Source organism: Anopheles maculipalpis, chromosome 3RL (assembly GCF_943734695.1).
Source record: "Anopheles maculipalpis chromosome 3RL, idAnoMacuDA_375_x, whole genome shotgun sequence".
Taxonomy (NCBI): Eukaryota; Metazoa; Arthropoda; class Insecta; order Diptera; family Culicidae; genus Anopheles; species Anopheles maculipalpis.
This window is the reverse complement of record NC_064872.1, coordinates 91232186-91248409: the sequence shown is the minus strand read 5'-3', so window position 1 is coordinate 91248409 and position 16224 is coordinate 91232186. Positions and strand designations below refer to the sequence as shown.

Sequence of the window (16224 nt, the reverse complement as noted above, 5' to 3'; positions counted from 1 at the left end):
ACTTTTATCGAGGACTAAATCTCGACACTTTCTATTGTGCTGTGCACAGAGTGCGAAAGTATTCGTGTGTGAAATGATTTGTCCATCTTAAAACTGGCGGCGTCTGGAACGCTGGAACATTCCAACCAAATCACCCACTACCCTCCCACCCACTCACTACCTCTTCCGGACGGGGAGTGTGTGTGTTTGTGTGGAAGCATTCTTCAATCTGCAAACGTCGCGAGAGGTAACCGTGACCTAGGACGTGGGACAGGAAGTAAAATCCGGCTGGTAGGAAAGGGATAGAAGCGGATCCAAAACCATCACGATATGCTGACGGCACCACACGCTGGAAATTATGATTCGCAGCTCCGCTAATTGTTGCTCGCAATGAAGGCAACGGATGGATACGGTCAGAGTTATCGCGGTGTTTAAATTAACATGTTGATGCAGACGTCTTGTGTGGAGGAGGAGTACCGAACGTATCCACCCTTCTGTGTGTGAAGGTGGTAAGGGGTTTGAAAAACGCATGTGTTTGCAAAAAAACGAGAAGAAAAACAAAACGCGAAGAATTTGTGTGCGGCCGCAGACACGGGACACACCACCCCAGTGCAAGTGTGTGCCGCGCTGGTGGTGTTTGGCGTGAAATTTCGTGCGTGTGCGCGCGGGTGTTTGCGCTTATAAGTGTGTGCGTGTATGTGTGGGGAATTTAATAAGCCACTTGAGTCACTTTCGTCCCCCAATGTCCCACCAACTTGGCTTTCGTGCGTGTGTTTCCTCTTGTGTGAGTGTGTGGTGAGATATATTTTCTATTTCGTTTGTGGTTCTGGTGCATGGTTGATTTGCAACTCCCGCGGTCAACAACTACTGGTGCCGCAACGACTATACTTCACGTAACACAACGGGTGACGAGCTATGCGAGGTCATGGAGTCGTCGTCGTGGTCGTAGCCGTCAATCGCACAATTGTGAACGTGCCTGCCGTGTGTTTTTGTGCACTGTCCGCGTTCTGAAGGGACTGACCGGAAAGCCAAGATACCCCCGTACTTTCGATAATACGCATCCGGCAGGGTGAACATAGCAGGCCTAGGTGCGTGTGTGTGTGTATGCATGTTTGTGTGCGGTCGAGGTGTGTTGCTGTCGTAGCAGGAAGACGACGAAAGAAAAGAACCCGAAGTTAGTGAAGGAAATGGAGAAACATAATACGCTGGATGTCGCGTCGTCTGCGGCGGCGGCCCGGGCCACCAACACCACCGTCACGGGGGGTGGTGCGAGCAGCAAGCTAAAGAGAGCATTTTCAATGCCGCGCAATCCATTTCAAGGTTCGCGAGGAAGTAACCAGCCGCCTGCTAAAGCGGTTGGCAATGGCAACGGTACAGCAGGCGCTGCAGGCGAGAAAGATGACGAATCGCGCTGTGATTTGAGGTTAACCAACAGCAGCAATCAGAAGAAATCGACCACAGCGATCACGGTCGGTAGTGGTTCGGAGGGTGTTGGTCCAGCCACCAATGGAGCTAGTAGCGGTGGCAACGAAAAGAAGATCTTCCGCCGATTATCGGTGAAAAAGTTTATCAATCGCATTGCACAACAGATGACTTATGTCAATCGCACGGTGGTAAGTAGCGAAACACGCGCACAATTCTTTACATTTTGAGCGAGACCTGGGAAGAGAGAGAGAGAGAGAGAGAGAGAGAGAAAGAGAGATTGGCTCAATTTGATAACACCCCACACCGCCCGTAACAATGTCTCCAGAGCATATCAAACACCGGACGTGTGAGCACATCCCACAATCCCCCTTTATTTCCATCCCAACAGAGTGAACAGTACTCGCTGGCTCGCTGAAAAATAATTGACCTTCTTCTCCACTGATTGCTCTCAATCATTCAATCATGGAGAAAGGGGTATAGACGTCGTGGCATTGTGGCGGTTGGAGGAGTTGTTTCACGTGCACCGTTACGCCTAACCCCCGTTCAACTACATATCCATCCTCTCTCTCTCTCTCTCTCTCTCTCTCTCTCTCTCTCTCTCTCTCTCTCTCTCTCTCTCTCTCTCTCTCTCTCTCTCTCCCTCTCCCTCTCCCTCTCCCTCCTTGGTCCTCATGATGTTCTGTGGCAACTCTCGATCGTGCTGCGGTGGTGTGTTGATGAAATAGTTTGCTCCTCCATCGTTCGTTCCCATGTTTCTGCTGACCACGGCAATCACCCAAATACACATACACACACATACAAGACTAATAAAGCTTCTATTTCTAGGGCAATCATAAATTCGACAAGGTACAATCGTCACAGCCATCCACCCTCAATGGATCGGCACGAACCGGCATTGGCAATTGTACAGCAGGCGGTGGGAACGTGGCAGGAGGAAAATTTGTGTGGCCACCCGATACAGTGCCGGGCGTGATAGGGTTACGGAACCATGGCAATACTTGCTTCATGAACGCCGTGCTGCAGTGTCTCAGCCACACGGACATACTGGCTCAGTATTTCGTTTTGGATCTTTACAAGGTAACGTAAACGTTTCTGTGTTTGGCTCGAATATTTTGTTAATTGTTCCTTGAAATTATTTCGTAGGCCGATCTGAAACGACGCAACAAAATTAATGCCAAAAAGTTCGGCACTAAGGGCGAACTGACGGAGCAGCTGGCCCTGGTGCTAAAGTCGCTATGGACGTGCAAAGACGCACCGGACTATAGTTCCAATTTTAAGGTAATGATAAGTGAAACTATTCAAAGAGGGATTACATTTTACACACACACACACACGCACGCATTTGGCTCTCTAATTTCAGGCTGTGGTCGATCGATACGGAAGTCAATTCAGAAGTTCCACCCAGCACGATGCTCAGGAGTTCCTGTTCTGGTTGCTGGACAAGGTGCACGAAGATTTGAACACGGCAACGAAACGGAAGTACAAAGCGATTAAGGTAAGACACGGAGTGTTTGTGCATCAACTTCACAACTCCTCTAACTTGCTTTTCTGTTCTCTCTGCTACATCGTAGAATAATGGTCGCTCGGATGAGGTGATCGCGGCCGAAACGCTGGCAAATTACGTGCGCTGCAACAACTCGTTCGTACAGGCCGTTTTCCAAGCCCAATTTCGCTCCTCGCTTTCCTGCCCGACCTGTGGCAAGCAGAGCAATACGTTCGATCCGTTCTACTGTCTATCGGTGCCACTGCCCCAACTGTCCCAGCAACCGGTGCTGGTGAAGGTGATCTATTCCTCCCAGCAACCGAAACAGGTTAAACTGGGCTTAGGCATTCCGCACGGTTCACCCGTACTGGCGTTGCGTGAACAACTTCATGCCGACACCGGCATTGCCCTCGACCGGATGATACTGACCGAAATCTGCGAATCGGGTTTCAGTCGTGTGTTTTGCGATTCACACCTTATGTCATCCGTGCGTGAAAATGATCCACTGTACTGTATCGAATGTCCAACCCCGGAGGATGCATCCAGCGGGACGAAGATAGTGCTCTGTCTGTGCAACGGGAAGCGCGACTTTGGTGGACAGGTGAAACGGTTCGGTACGCCGTTCTGTTTGGTTGTCAATCGGGATGTTTCTTACAGTGAGCTGCAGAAGCTGCTACTGAAGGAAATGTCGGCCATTTTGCGCTCGGAAGTGTTTGCATTTGCGACACCGGCTCAGAATTTGTTTCGCATGCGCCTGCAAGATCCATCGTGCGATGCAGACACGTACCTTGAGGCAACGGTAGAGCATCCACTATTTACGGAAATGATCGATCTCGCACTTTCGGTCCTACCGACGGATGCAGGGCCAGCACACGTGAAGCTTCTGCTCGAATGGACCGAACCGGAACGATTTTTCAACGATATGGGCGATCCTTTTGTGGAGCATGAAAGCGTTAGCCAGATGAGAGAAAAAATTCCCGCCAGTTCGGCACTAACGCTTGAACAGTGCTTCGAACATTACACCAAGGCAGAAACGCTTGGACAGGATAACGCGTGGAAGTGTCCTCACTGTCAGGAGTATCTGCCGGTGGTAAAAACACTTGGCCTATGGTCATTGCCGGACATAATGGTGATACACCTGAAGCGATTCCGGCAGCAGCAACTTCGCGCCAGCACACAGGCAGCCAAGCTGACTAATCTGGTCAAGTTTCCGCTGCATGGTTTCGATATGACTCCTCATCTGGCGCGTGATCCCACCGCTCACCAGCCCAACCCGTCCCAAACTTCCGCCCACCAAAGCCACACGCTAGATCGGCAGCAAGTTGGTGGATACGCGGATACGGACAGTTGGAGCCCGTGGCGTAAAATCATGCGCAGCGCTCATTCGACGCAAACACATTCCATGCTAGTGGGGGGAGGAGGAGGAGGAACAGGAACGGGTCGCCGTCAGCTAGCGATGGATAACCGGTACGATCTGTACGCCGTGTGCTATCATCAAGGGGACACACTCGAAACGGGCCATTACACTGCCGCCTGCAAAAATCCGTACGATGGTCAGTGGTATCGGTTTGACGATCAGCGTGTCTCGCAGGTGCCGAGCGATCGTATCGACGATGAAATTATCAACAACGAGGCTTACCTGTTGTTCTACCAAAGACGAAAGCTCCCGGCGGATGGATCAGGCGAATGTTCTGGCAGCTCAAGCTCTAGTTCAGGCGATCATTGGGTGTCGAAAATTATCGTACCACCAGCAGCGAACGCCACATCGACGGCAACTTTGGAACGTAACAAAGCGCAATCGACGACAACGACGACCACTGCTGCTGCCCCTGCTGCAGCATCAACGATCGTCAAATCAAAAGCGACTCCAATGGTAGAGACCACCACTATACCAGGCGCATCGTCCGGAAGCGCATCAGAAACCGTTTTACCGGTCAGTATTTCACCCGACACCGAATGTCTTAAATCGCCCGAAGATGGAAACACAACTAAAGGGAAGGATAGTTTGGCGGATGTTATGTCGGTATCGTGGTCAAACGAGAAAAAGGACCGAGGCGAGGAAGGTGTGGTTCACCAGCATGAGGAAGTTAAGAGTTTACCTGGCAAGCGGACGCCTAAGGATGAAACGATGGCTCAAGAAGGAGAACCGATCGCGGCTAAAAGTGATCTACAATCCGCATCCTCACATCCTTCTTCATCACCTTCTCTATCTTTATTATCATCTACATCGTCGACAGCTGTTGTGCCAACGGAAAGCAAACAAGAAACTATCGCCCACGAAGCCAAAGAATCAAAGATATGTACGGAAGAAGCGATCCAACAATCGTCGGAAGCACTACCAAACGCTAACAATACTAATAAATCCCCGGACAACCCGGACAAGGAACCGGGTAAGGAGCAGTGTTCGAAAACAGATATTTCCGGTCCAGTGTCGTTGCCCCTACGGGCAGATAAACACGACCGGGTCGATCAAAAGCTGGGCTTGGCGACCTCATCGTCAACCACAAACGGTGGAGGTCGCTTCTCGCTACCTTCTTCCCAACAGTTTCAAGACATTCTGTGGCGTGAGAACATGTCCGAGCTGATGCACCATCGGCCATCGTCCTTTACCACGTACAAGAGCGTGCTTGAGGCGGGTGATGCCGTTTCGCTGATCCGTGGTGCGAACACATGCAGCAAGGACACGCTACTATTTATTGATCAGCAGAACCATGGGCTCGATCGGGTGGTGCTGGACGATGACGATGATCCGAACGATCTGCTCCCGCCGGGCAGTGGAAGTCGTGCGCTGTGGGTAAGTGTACGGTTCGGATCAGTCCAGGGTGCGGATGGATTAATCCTTTAATCTCACGTTTTGCAGATTTCCCCGGTTACGCCACATAAGCTGATAACCGTCTCACCGAAGAATTAATACCGTGTTTTAGTAAGACCCCAACCCCTCCCTCGTTCGTTGGGGCGAGTAAAAGTGAAAGTATTTCCCTGGCGCGTACTATGCGTTGTTTTAGCGTGTGTTTAACGTGTGCGGTTTTGTCATCTGTTTTGTTGAACTTTTATTATTATAATTATTTTTTTTATTATTGCTGCTTTACGCGTGTTTTTGTATGTTTATGTTTATTTCGTACCATTTTTTATTTTTTATCTACGTGTTATATCAAAGTGTTATGTTAGTGTGTAGCTTTATTGTATAATGCTTTCATTCTTTTTTGCTTCTGTCGCGCATAATTTATCGAGCAAAACAAAATCGAGTGTAGTATGCCCGCGATGCGGTTTTCTGGTGTAAAATGTGAGCACGCGCGCGCCACGCAATATGATTGCAAACGCGCAACTCCGCACACATTCCTTTTGATTCCTGTGGAGCCCTACGAATCCTCGACTCCGAAGAAAGGCTGCTATCATTATTACTATTATTATTACTGCTTTTGTATTAGCAACAATCGTGTGAAGAAAAACCGGAACAATAGTTTTGGGATGGATCGAAACACGTAAAACACTCATCAACACAAACACGCGGTGATTGGGAGTGAAATGGTCAATTAAAGGCAACGTTGTTTGAGTAACGCTTTTTCGGTTTGGCGTAAGTTTTCGGTTTGTTTTTTTTTTTTTTTGGTTCGAGCAGCAGCAGTAACACCAGGGAATAGAGAGGTGGTCCCACAGGGCAGGTCAGGACTCATTGAGTACTGATGGGATGTTGGTGAAGAAGCAAGTGATATTTATTCAAAAAATAAAATTTCGCAACGGAAGGAAGGGCCTAATTGATGATTGCAACGCTGTAGGTTAGATTCATACTCATTTTCGGAAGAAAACAAAACAAACAAACATACATAAGAACAATTGTATTACTTTATATAGGTAACATCACCAACCGACGCTTCGAAAGCGTGTGTGAATGTGTTAATGTGAGAGTTAGATGATAGAAAAAAGGGGCAAACGGAACAAATTATATGCAAGCAAAGGATTAATCCTTTGAGGTCGATAGCAACAACGATAAACCAATCTTTCACCCTCTAGATCGTGCCCACAACTCGACGTGTTGTTTCTCATGATAATATACCCTCCAAGACACATTTATTCCGATAGAAAAAAGTAATGTTAGAGCGCGTGTGGCCCTTCCCCCCCTGTGGTCCCAGAGAGTTTTCGAGAGAAATTGAGGCAAGGAAAGCTATTACCATTACTTCTAATTACCTACTATCACCCACTACCTTACTGTTGAACGCGTAAAAACAAAAGCAAGTGGGACAGAAGATCACCAACCAACAAACCAATCCAAGAGGGATGTAGCGCATCTATTAGTGAAAGTGACGCAAGTACAATTTAATGTTAGTTATATATTATATGAGAAATTCATCTCCCGCGTGCTGTAATGATGAGCAGTTAGTGGTGCCATCGTGGCAATTATTCGGAAGCGCTGGGTGGAATGAAACGTACGAAAGCACGCAACGCGATGGAGACGCGGGAGAAGAAGATTCTTCAAATCCTTTTAAATTATTGATGATTGATGATAACAGAGAAAGCGAACGAACGAACGAAATATGAAAAAGAGCTGACACACGGCATTCGGCATTTATTTTGAAAGAAATGTTTGGAAAACTATGCAGCAGAAACCCGTTGATTTATCTTATGGTAGTTTAAATATGGTCTTATGGTAGTTAGATTTATCAATTGGACCAGCACATTCGTCATAACGGTGAATATGCTGGATAAGATATAAATTGTTATACAAAGCTCGCCGTCCATGTGTATGCTACCACACCAATTTTGGATAAACTGCTATCGGAGGACTTTATCCTGTCATTCTGAAACCAAGGCGGAATAGCTGACAACTGACCGTACGAGTCTAGCAAGACATGGCATGACCGCCAGCAAACTGTCCACAAGTCACCCGAGAAGGAGTAATGCATCTGGGATAGGATCTTAAATGATAAAGAGTGGTCTGTATAATCTGATGTTTTAGTTTGAAAAAGTGTTCTTTGTTTAAATAAAATTTGGGAACATGTAGTGAGGTGGTTGAACGAGCGCGCCAAAATGATATTTAGCTGCAAATAAGATAAATAAGGTTGTATTCTCCTTCCCACGGTACAACCATTTTGAACCCTTATAACACTTCCATCTTTAGCCTGTTTATTTTAAAAACTACACAACCCATTAGCGCATTGATTTTCTTTTATAAAATTCATAAAATCATAAAAATCCATTTTATCAAGTGTCATTCGCAATGATACCGTGGTGGATACTTGATGCACGGACCAAAATTGAATGAAAGGTAAACAAGCCTGTGTGTGTATGTGTGCGTGTGCGTAGAGTGCGTGTGCGATGCAGCAAAACAGCTGAAGCGCTAAAAGATCATCAACGTTCTCCCTACCACTGGGGAAACCAAAGAGGACACCACCATAAACACAACTGCATCGAAGATCAGACATACGGACCGTGTGAGCTGCTGTTGTTTGTTCCGCTGAAGAGCCCGCAAGAGAATTGTGCGTAAAGGGCAGCACAGTAGCGCAGCTGTTCTTGGCAGTCGTTTATGTCACATGGGTCCGCGTGCAATTGATTAGCAAAAGGACTGCAGTGTGTGTGTGTGTGTGCTTGTGTTGTTTGATACGGGTAGTGCATTGCGGCAAACAAATAGTAAACATTAACATTCTTCCGCTGTACGCGCTTTTCCGCGAACTGTTCTCGCACGCCTAGCGCTTCGTCGATGAACCCGTCGCGATTGCTTTGAGTGGCATCGTCGTTGTCGTACTAGGTGGTGGTGCCCACCATCCAAGGAGGAGAGACGGAGCTGGCCACGGAGACGAACGGAAAGTTCATTTAATTAAATTAGCCTTGCGGAGCGCTCTGCAAAACATCCTCCCGAGCGGGCAGCATGAACTCGAAGGTAACGATGAACCTAGCCAAGCGAGCCCCAAATCGGATGCTACGGCACGGGACCGATCTCAGTCTGTGCTCGCGGATCGGTCGGTCCGGTTGAAGCTTCCTTTACCCGGCTTAACGATGAGTTCGTTTCTGTTCAATCTACTCCTAAAGCCAGCGGGTCCGCCACCGAACGGAGCAGCGGTCCAGCAGCCCCAAGTCCCGTACAACATCGACTGGATCTTTCCGCGGTTGCGTCGTCCAAACAGGCTGTGGCACATTGCCAGTACGGGCGTGATTGGTTTGGTGGGATTTTTCTCCAAAATCGTCATTGGTACGTATGTTGGTCGATCGTGTTTCCGGGAAGCAAAAGCGCATAGCCCATAGAGCTCCAAATACGGATGCTTAATAGCCTTGTTTTGTGTAGAATGTGTGAGCCCATATTGGACACACGGACGCAACGCGTATAATGTTTCTATGTGTCTACGAATTATGTAATGACCGTTGGAAAACCCTTTCGAATGTCAAGCTACAAGCGTCCAAAATAAATGTGGACACCCCGCCGAAAGACGACAAGGTGCAACGATGGTCATTGATTGGGATTGCGACCATGCCATGCTAACGCGCGCCTGACCTACTTAAGTGTGGCAGTGTGTAGAGTGTGTTTAGAGCGGTACACAAGATGTATCGGACGGTGGAAAACCGAACCGAACCACAAGCTCTGGCTACGTTTGTGGATATGTTGCACAACGACCCGGGGGGGATGCCGAAATCACAGCCCCGAAAGTTGAAGATGACGAAGCACAAATCCGCAGCACTCGCGCTTCGGCGGTGTAGTAGTGGTAGGGTAAAGTATTTATCAATCGGATTAATTAAGCTTCTCGGCGGTGCGATTGCACTTACTATGTGGCCTTTTCCCCGAACCAAACACAGGGACACACGCGCACTTCCTTATGCGTCGGCACTCTGATGAGCGGTGGTTCTCACAAAGCGTATAAAGAAATGCGATCCGTGCGAGTAGTAGATAGCTCTGCCTTCTTGCACATGCAGCAAACGCACAACACACAAAGCGCACAAAACAGTGCGAAAAATAGTTGTGTAGTGTGGCGCAGTGAGGCGACGCAACAGCACACACAACGAGCCGCCGCGTTCAAGGTCGACCGCGTGTTGCGCGGGCTTGCACTTGTTTCATTACCACGCGGTATTTCGCCTTTGGGTCGCGCATACAACGAGATAGCTCGTTGTGTGAGGCGAGATCGATTTCTAGTTATGTGAAACCATAGTTTTTTTGCTCTGAGAACTACCAGTTTTGTTGCCCTGCCTGCCACACGCGATCGACGCGATCCATGCGAATCAATCGCATTTAATCATCCCGTCACCATACCCCTGAGAATATTTCTTTCTTTTCTGGGCTCCCTTCGCAGTATGGCTCAACAAAGCACGCGTACATAACATCGACGTGCTGGAGAATGCGCTGGAGAATCGTCCAAAAGGAAAGTCCCTGCTGACCGTTTCCAATCATCATTCGTGCTTCGATGATCCAGGCATTTGGGGTAAGTAAGCGAAACGCCGGAACCAACCGAAGAGACTCGAACCTCCTCCCCCCATGCAAGAAAAACACCACCCGACGTGGTGTGTAGCGAGTCCTTTTTGCATGCGATGATCCTGTTGGAGGTTCCACCTTGTAACATTCGCATTCATTTTTTGTGTATGCACGGTGGCGGTTCTCGAACTCGATCGTTTGTTGACACCTCAAATGTTTGTTACTACCTCTTTTTGGGCTGACCGACTCAACTTTCAACCCACGCTCTACATACACGCGCTGGACATATGCGCGCGTGCTCGCAGGACTACTAGACACCCGTAATTACCAACCAACAGTGTCATCCAAACAGTGTTTGCCACGAGCGCAACCCAGTTCATCAAACATCATCATCCACTTCACACATCTGTTCGTTGGCCAGCTGGTGCCGTGCATTGAATAATCGATTATTCTTTTCTCATTTTTTTGCTTTCTTTCCTTTAACGACTTCCCCATAATTGACCGTAGGTTTGCTAAAGCTACGGAACGTTTGCAACAAGAACGTCATCCGATGGTCCATGGCGGCACACGACATTTGTTTCACCTGCAAAGCCCACTCACTGTTCTTTATGTACGGCAAATGTATTCCAGTGGTCCGCGGTGCCGGCGTGTATCAGCCCGCCGTTGATCTGTGCATCGAGAAGCTAAAGCTTGGCCACTGGGTGCACGTATTTCCAGAGGGCAAGGTTAACATGACGAAGGAAGATCTCAGGTAATGGCGGCGACGGATGTCTTACACAATCGAGGGAAACCTTACCAAGGTGTCGACCCGATTTAATTAAAAATGATTATAGGGCAGCTGGAAGTTCTCGAGACTACCTCAAAAATGTTTGGGGAATGGTCAAAAAGAAACCCTGTAACCCCCCCCCCCCCCCCACCCCCGTTGAATACGCTAACGAAAACGAAACACAGCTAATTTTCTTTCACACTTGACATTCGCGAAGGTTCAAATGGGGCGTTGGACGAATAATTTACGAGGCGCCCGACCTGCCCATCATCATCCCGATATGGCACATCGGAATGGACGATGTGCTACCAAACGAACCGCCATACTACCTCCGGATGGGGAAGAAGCTCACGTACAACTTCGGAAATCCGATCGACCTAAGCGCTCTTGTGGAACGGTTACGGTCGGCACCGGTAAGCGAAGAGGAGGCGCGAAAGCAAATTACCGACCGCATCCAAGAGGAGATGATGGTAAGCCGCGCGCGTGTGTGTGGCCGCAGCGTAGAGTGTGTTTGGGAATGTGATCAAAATTTAACCACCCAGTGTGTGTTTCCGGTTTTAGATTCTTAAACAAGAAACGGAACGATTGCACTCGGAGTACGTAAAGAGCTGAGACCGGGGCCATCTTCCCGACCGGACAACAGCGGATGCACCACCAGCAAGCCTCACCGAGCAGAAGAACTATAACGATGCGGAGCAGCGGCAAGCGTCTTCCAGAGGCTCATGACCAAAACTCCTTACCTTCATCGTTGTTTTACTGTTGCGTTTACCTTCATCGATCCGACTAGCATAATTAGACTAGCATATAGGCGGTTACAATTCAGATTCAGATTCAAAGTGCATTTCAGCGTATTGTACGAGCAGCAGCAGCAGTAAAAAGCGTAGAATTGCGTTGAAAACTCTAGTCAACTACAAACGAAGAAAGATGCTAGCTTACTACTAACCCCGGCGGCCCACAGCGAAAGGGTACTCCGGCAAAGGAAGGTGCAAACGTGTGACGCGCAAGAGGCATCTGGTGCGAGATAAGCAAAGAGCTTGGAATCAGATAACCTCGGACCGTGCTGCACGCGTGTGCTGAACCCTACGTCCAATGTATTGAGTATTTTCCAATTACTAGTTTTTAAACCCCGTTAGCTTTCGATTAGAACGCGATAAGACGTTGGCTGCAGCGCAATGTTTCACCATTCGATAGGATTCACTTTACACCACAGCTTGTGTGTGTGTGTGCGCGCTAAGCGATTGGTTCCGATTTTATGGACCTCGCTCTTTAAGGAATAAATAATGATTAAACTCGATTGTAAAGAAATAACGAGACCCGTTTGTTAAAATGCTAAAATCACACAATGATTTATTCGAAAACAAAACGATCGATTATCCCCTTTATAAGAAATGTTTGCTTATAAAACACACACATACACACACACACACACACACACACACACACACACACACAGCTTTACAACCTAGCTTCGCTTACTGGACTAAAACATTTAAGTTTAAGACTTAATAATTGAGCTTAATTATTAATTTAACGCATATAAAAACACAATTCCGCGGTTCTCGGAAAACAGGGACGAAACAAAACAACACACAAAAAAGAAACATAAACAAAAGAGCCGATAAACAATCGCCAAGCTTACTTTCTCGCACACTTGCAAAGTATTAGCTTCTCAAGTGCTTGATGAATCGTTGCACGGACGGTAGCCGCATCGGGTCGGGATGCTGGATCACTAATCCAACACTTGCTGTACAGTGTACGAATCATCTGTCTGAGCCGCACGCGCTCGTTGTTTGGAATGGTAAAATGATTGCTAAAAATGGCGCCAATCTTTGCGCCGGTTAGTTCCGGTTCGGTTGAATTAGTCTCCGGCCAAATTATACCGTGTCGTGGACTCTTCTTGCGTGCTGCTTTACGTCGTACCTGATCGTACTCCACAACAATGCCCTGACGCTTGAACACATCGTCCACGGCGTCGGATTCAAAGTGACCGTTGCAATTCATCCCACCGGTGAGGGATATCGATGTACGAAGACTTCCATGCAGGCAGCCAATATCGCGCAACCCAACCGGTAGATTGGTTATACGGCGACCGAACGCTACGCTGGCAATGCTATCCGGGCGCAGTCCCTTCTTGACGACATTGTACGCAATCACCTCGTTGCAGGTGATTTCCTCGTAAGGAAAGCGACCATCGTCCAGTTGCCACATGGTAACACCGAACGAGTAGATATCGGCCCGGTCGGTAAAACCACCCACGGTGCGATGCTGACCACGAAGCAGCTCGGGCGCCATGTACCGGATCGTGCCACGGTTGACTAGGGTTTCGTTGCGCTGCCACGGATCGAGCATCATCGATGAGCCGAAATCGCAAAGCTTGCAGAGATACTTGCGAAGCGGTTGGCAGGCGGATGTCGAGGACGCGCTGACACCATCTTCGATCACCGTTACGATCACATTCTGTGGCTTCACGTCCAGGTGCACAATGTTGTGCCGGTGGCAGAAACACAATCCACTTATAATGTCACACAGAATCCTGCCGGGAATTTGGCATAAGATTGATATTGTGGCGATCGGGTGTTGGTGTGCTGAATACTTACAACAGTTTGTGCTGAACCGCGATCGGATCGGTACGCTGGTGACCAATAATTTGCTGCAGGCAGTACCCATCGAACCGTTCCATCAGCACCAACCCGTACTGCGCACCGGCCACAATCTTCAGTACGGTCACAATGTTATCGTGCTGGAGGTTCAGTGCGTTCGCTTCGTTTAGCAGCGAATCGTAGCGACACCGGTGACGGTGGGTACGCTTCTCCAAGATCTTCACCGCTACTGGCCGGCCTCGGTAGGACGCTTTAATAACGACACCGTAACTACCGCGGCCAAGAATTGCGTACGATTCGCGCTTGGTGTGAAAGTCATCCCGCTGCAGAAAGCGGTTCCGGCTCGGTGTGTCGAAGCTGATCTCGATTTTCGGTACATCTAGCTCGGTGGATGTCCTGTGGTGTTTTTTGATAGAGGATCTCACATTATGAAAGCAGAGGTGGGTTCCGTTGTGGTAAGCATTACACTTACATCTTCACTCAATCCATGCACCATGGAGAGAAGTACTTTTGGGTCGGGAATTTTTGTGTGGTGCGAAACAATATTTCCATCGAGTAAAACCGGGCCGTTTTAGTGAGGGCACACAAAACAGGCGCTGATGTTTTTTTCCTGCATCAGACGACACGTGTTTAACACAAACAAATGCACAAATAAACACACACGATCACTACTACTGCTACTAAGATTAGTTTAATACGAAATGCGGATCCTAAGCAGGCGGCGGCTAATCGTCTGTCAACAAGGACCACGTATCCAAGTCAAGGTTATTAGAGACATTCAATTCGTCTGGCAACGATAAAATATCCATTTTGTATTTAAAAGACAATTTTCCCTTAATCCTTATGCACCAGCAACACCGTCGCGATAATGTAAAAGTGTGGCGTTTCGTGGTACAATCGTACGTAATCGTCCAACTTTGGATCGAGTATGTACTTCATTTTGTAATGTATTCCTTGCTGCTGTTTCTCCACGATCGTTGCAATACTGATGATACGGTGCCTGTTGGAAAGATATCCCTTCAACAAACATCTCATCGGAAAAAAATAGAAGCAAAAGAGTACCAACCGTTTAAAGTTCATCGCTTTCATCCGATCCTTAATCTGCTTGGAGATGTTCTGGCACATTTTGAGATTTTTGGCCGGATTGTACACGTAGCGCATTTCCTCCTCGTCCACATCGAACTGCTTCTCGACGATGCGTTCCATCATGCGCCGGATCTTGTCCGCGTTAAACAGGGGGCGCTGGTACAGCTCCTCCCGCTCTTCGTTGTTGATGTGCTGGTTAAGTTCGTCGGTAATATCCTTGAACTTACTCTTCCGTTTTCCCAGGGCAGCCGTCAGCGTTTCGCTGAACAATGAACCGGCTTTGCTTGGAGTGCGCGCCAACGGAGCTTTGGAGCTTTATCACGAAGGGACGAAAGTCGCACAGAAATTACGCAATCGTAAAGGACGCAGGTAAGAGTGCACAGTAGGTTGTCTGTCATACGTACGTGGTGGTGGTACTGGCAATTTTCACCTTCCCCCAAACGGCCATTCTGTCGGTAAGGTTTAACCAATCACTGGAAGTCTCTGCTCCGTAAGAACCTTCCCCAACCGTAGCGATGTATCAACTGACGGACGAATCGTTCCAACACCAATTGCAAGGTGCGAAAGAACGCGGGTGGTCCAGATTGAGTACAACGTTCCCCAATTGCAAGAGGTAGGTCACGAGGTTGATGGGGAACTACAACACCGTTCGACACCTGGCAGGCCGTGCCGGTACAACTTTTGCTACTGGTGTTGCCGGGCGCCGTTTAATAACCGTACTCGCTGCAGGCAAAACCAAAAACGGCAAAGGATAGTAAACAACACTAACCTCTGCCGCCGGGGTGAGATAGTTTGGCATCGATAGCACCCACGACTCGATTGCACGGCACGCAAAACGCTAGGGGGCGTTAAGGATGACTTTATGGAGCAATTTATGCGAGTACTTTGGTGCGGCACGAACTGAGCTGTGCCACAAGCTGGGTGGTGCAAAAGTTATGTCTTAGTGAGTGGTGCAATGAGAAATCCCAAGTTTTGCCACCCTCGTCTGTACTTTCGGCGTTCAGTTCCCCTCCCGTGTTTCAATTTTTATTAGTTTTTGCGTGCTAAAAAATCAATTCAGAAGTTTCAGCATCGAAATCGTACCTTCAAGTTCTGCTGCAGTCTTGAAAAGGGCCCTGTCCTAATGACTGACGTGGGAATCGTTCTCAAGATTGATGTGATGTCAGAGTGTTGGAATAGTTACAATTCTTCACGATAGCACTTAAAATTTTGCGAATCATTACCTTGCATGCATTGCTCCAATAAGGACGCTATATGAACTCTTTGGACCTCGTAAACACCAAATGAAGTGATTATGCGTGAGGCAAGACGACCAAGCTGAAGGTAGAAGGGTCCGATTTTTTGTTGTCTTACACAGCCCTGATTTATCTTGCATCACATTCCTACCGAATGGTGTTGCACTGCTGATTCATCGGACCATGCCCAATGGGGAGCGTTGGTTGGGTGCTCTATGGAGCAAACGATGCACATCCCAAGGGCCTCCAGTAATCTAGCA

At 48.2% G+C, this 16224-nt stretch overlaps 4 protein-coding genes across 5 annotated transcripts; 2 read left to right on the top strand and 2 right to left on the bottom strand.

The window, feature by feature from the left end:
- Positions 1–1073: 1073 nt before the first annotated feature.
- LOC126561424 (ubiquitin carboxyl-terminal hydrolase 43) lies at positions 1074–5866 on the top strand. The gene is made up of 6 exons (XM_050217560.1): positions 1074–1592; positions 2230–2481; positions 2548–2682; positions 2765–2899; positions 2976–5681; positions 5748–5866. The coding sequence occupies exons 1-6, from the start codon at positions 1167–1169 to the stop codon at positions 5796–5798; spliced, it is 3705 nt and encodes a 1234-aa protein (XP_050073517.1). The 5' UTR covers positions 1074–1166; the 3' UTR covers positions 5799–5866.
- A 2968-nt stretch (positions 5867–8834) lies between these two features.
- LOC126562720 (tafazzin) lies at positions 8835–11666 on the top strand. Of its 2 annotated transcripts, XM_050219286.1 has the most exons (6): positions 8835–9068; positions 10159–10287; positions 10583–10597; positions 10785–11028; positions 11261–11513; positions 11605–11666. In XM_050219286.1, exons 1-6 carry the CDS (start codon positions 8876–8878, stop codon positions 11653–11655), a joined length of 885 nt encoding a protein of 294 aa, XP_050075243.1. In that variant the 5' UTR covers positions 8835–8875; the 3' UTR covers positions 11656–11666. The 2 variants fall into 2 exon arrangements, with proteins under 2 accessions (XP_050075243.1, XP_050075245.1); XM_050219288.1 differs by lacking the exon at positions 10583–10597.
- A 1012-nt stretch (positions 11667–12678) lies between these two features.
- LOC126562301 (proto-oncogene serine/threonine-protein kinase mos-like) lies at positions 12679–14199 on the bottom strand. The gene is made up of 3 exons (XM_050218761.1): positions 14116–14199; positions 13641–14039; positions 12679–13576 (listed from the first exon to the last, which is right to left on the bottom strand). Coding segments are annotated over exons 1-3 (1299 nt in total). The 5' UTR covers positions 14118–14199.
- Positions 14200–14477: 278 nt separating this feature from the next.
- LOC126563120 (uncharacterized) lies at positions 14478–15177 on the bottom strand. Its single transcript, XM_050219742.1, has 3 exons — positions 15134–15177; positions 14710–15042; positions 14478–14643 (listed from the first exon to the last, which is right to left on the bottom strand). Exons 1-3 carry the CDS (start codon positions 15175–15177, stop codon positions 14478–14480), a joined length of 543 nt encoding a protein of 180 aa, XP_050075699.1.
- Between the last annotated feature and the right edge of the window lie 1047 nt (positions 15178–16224).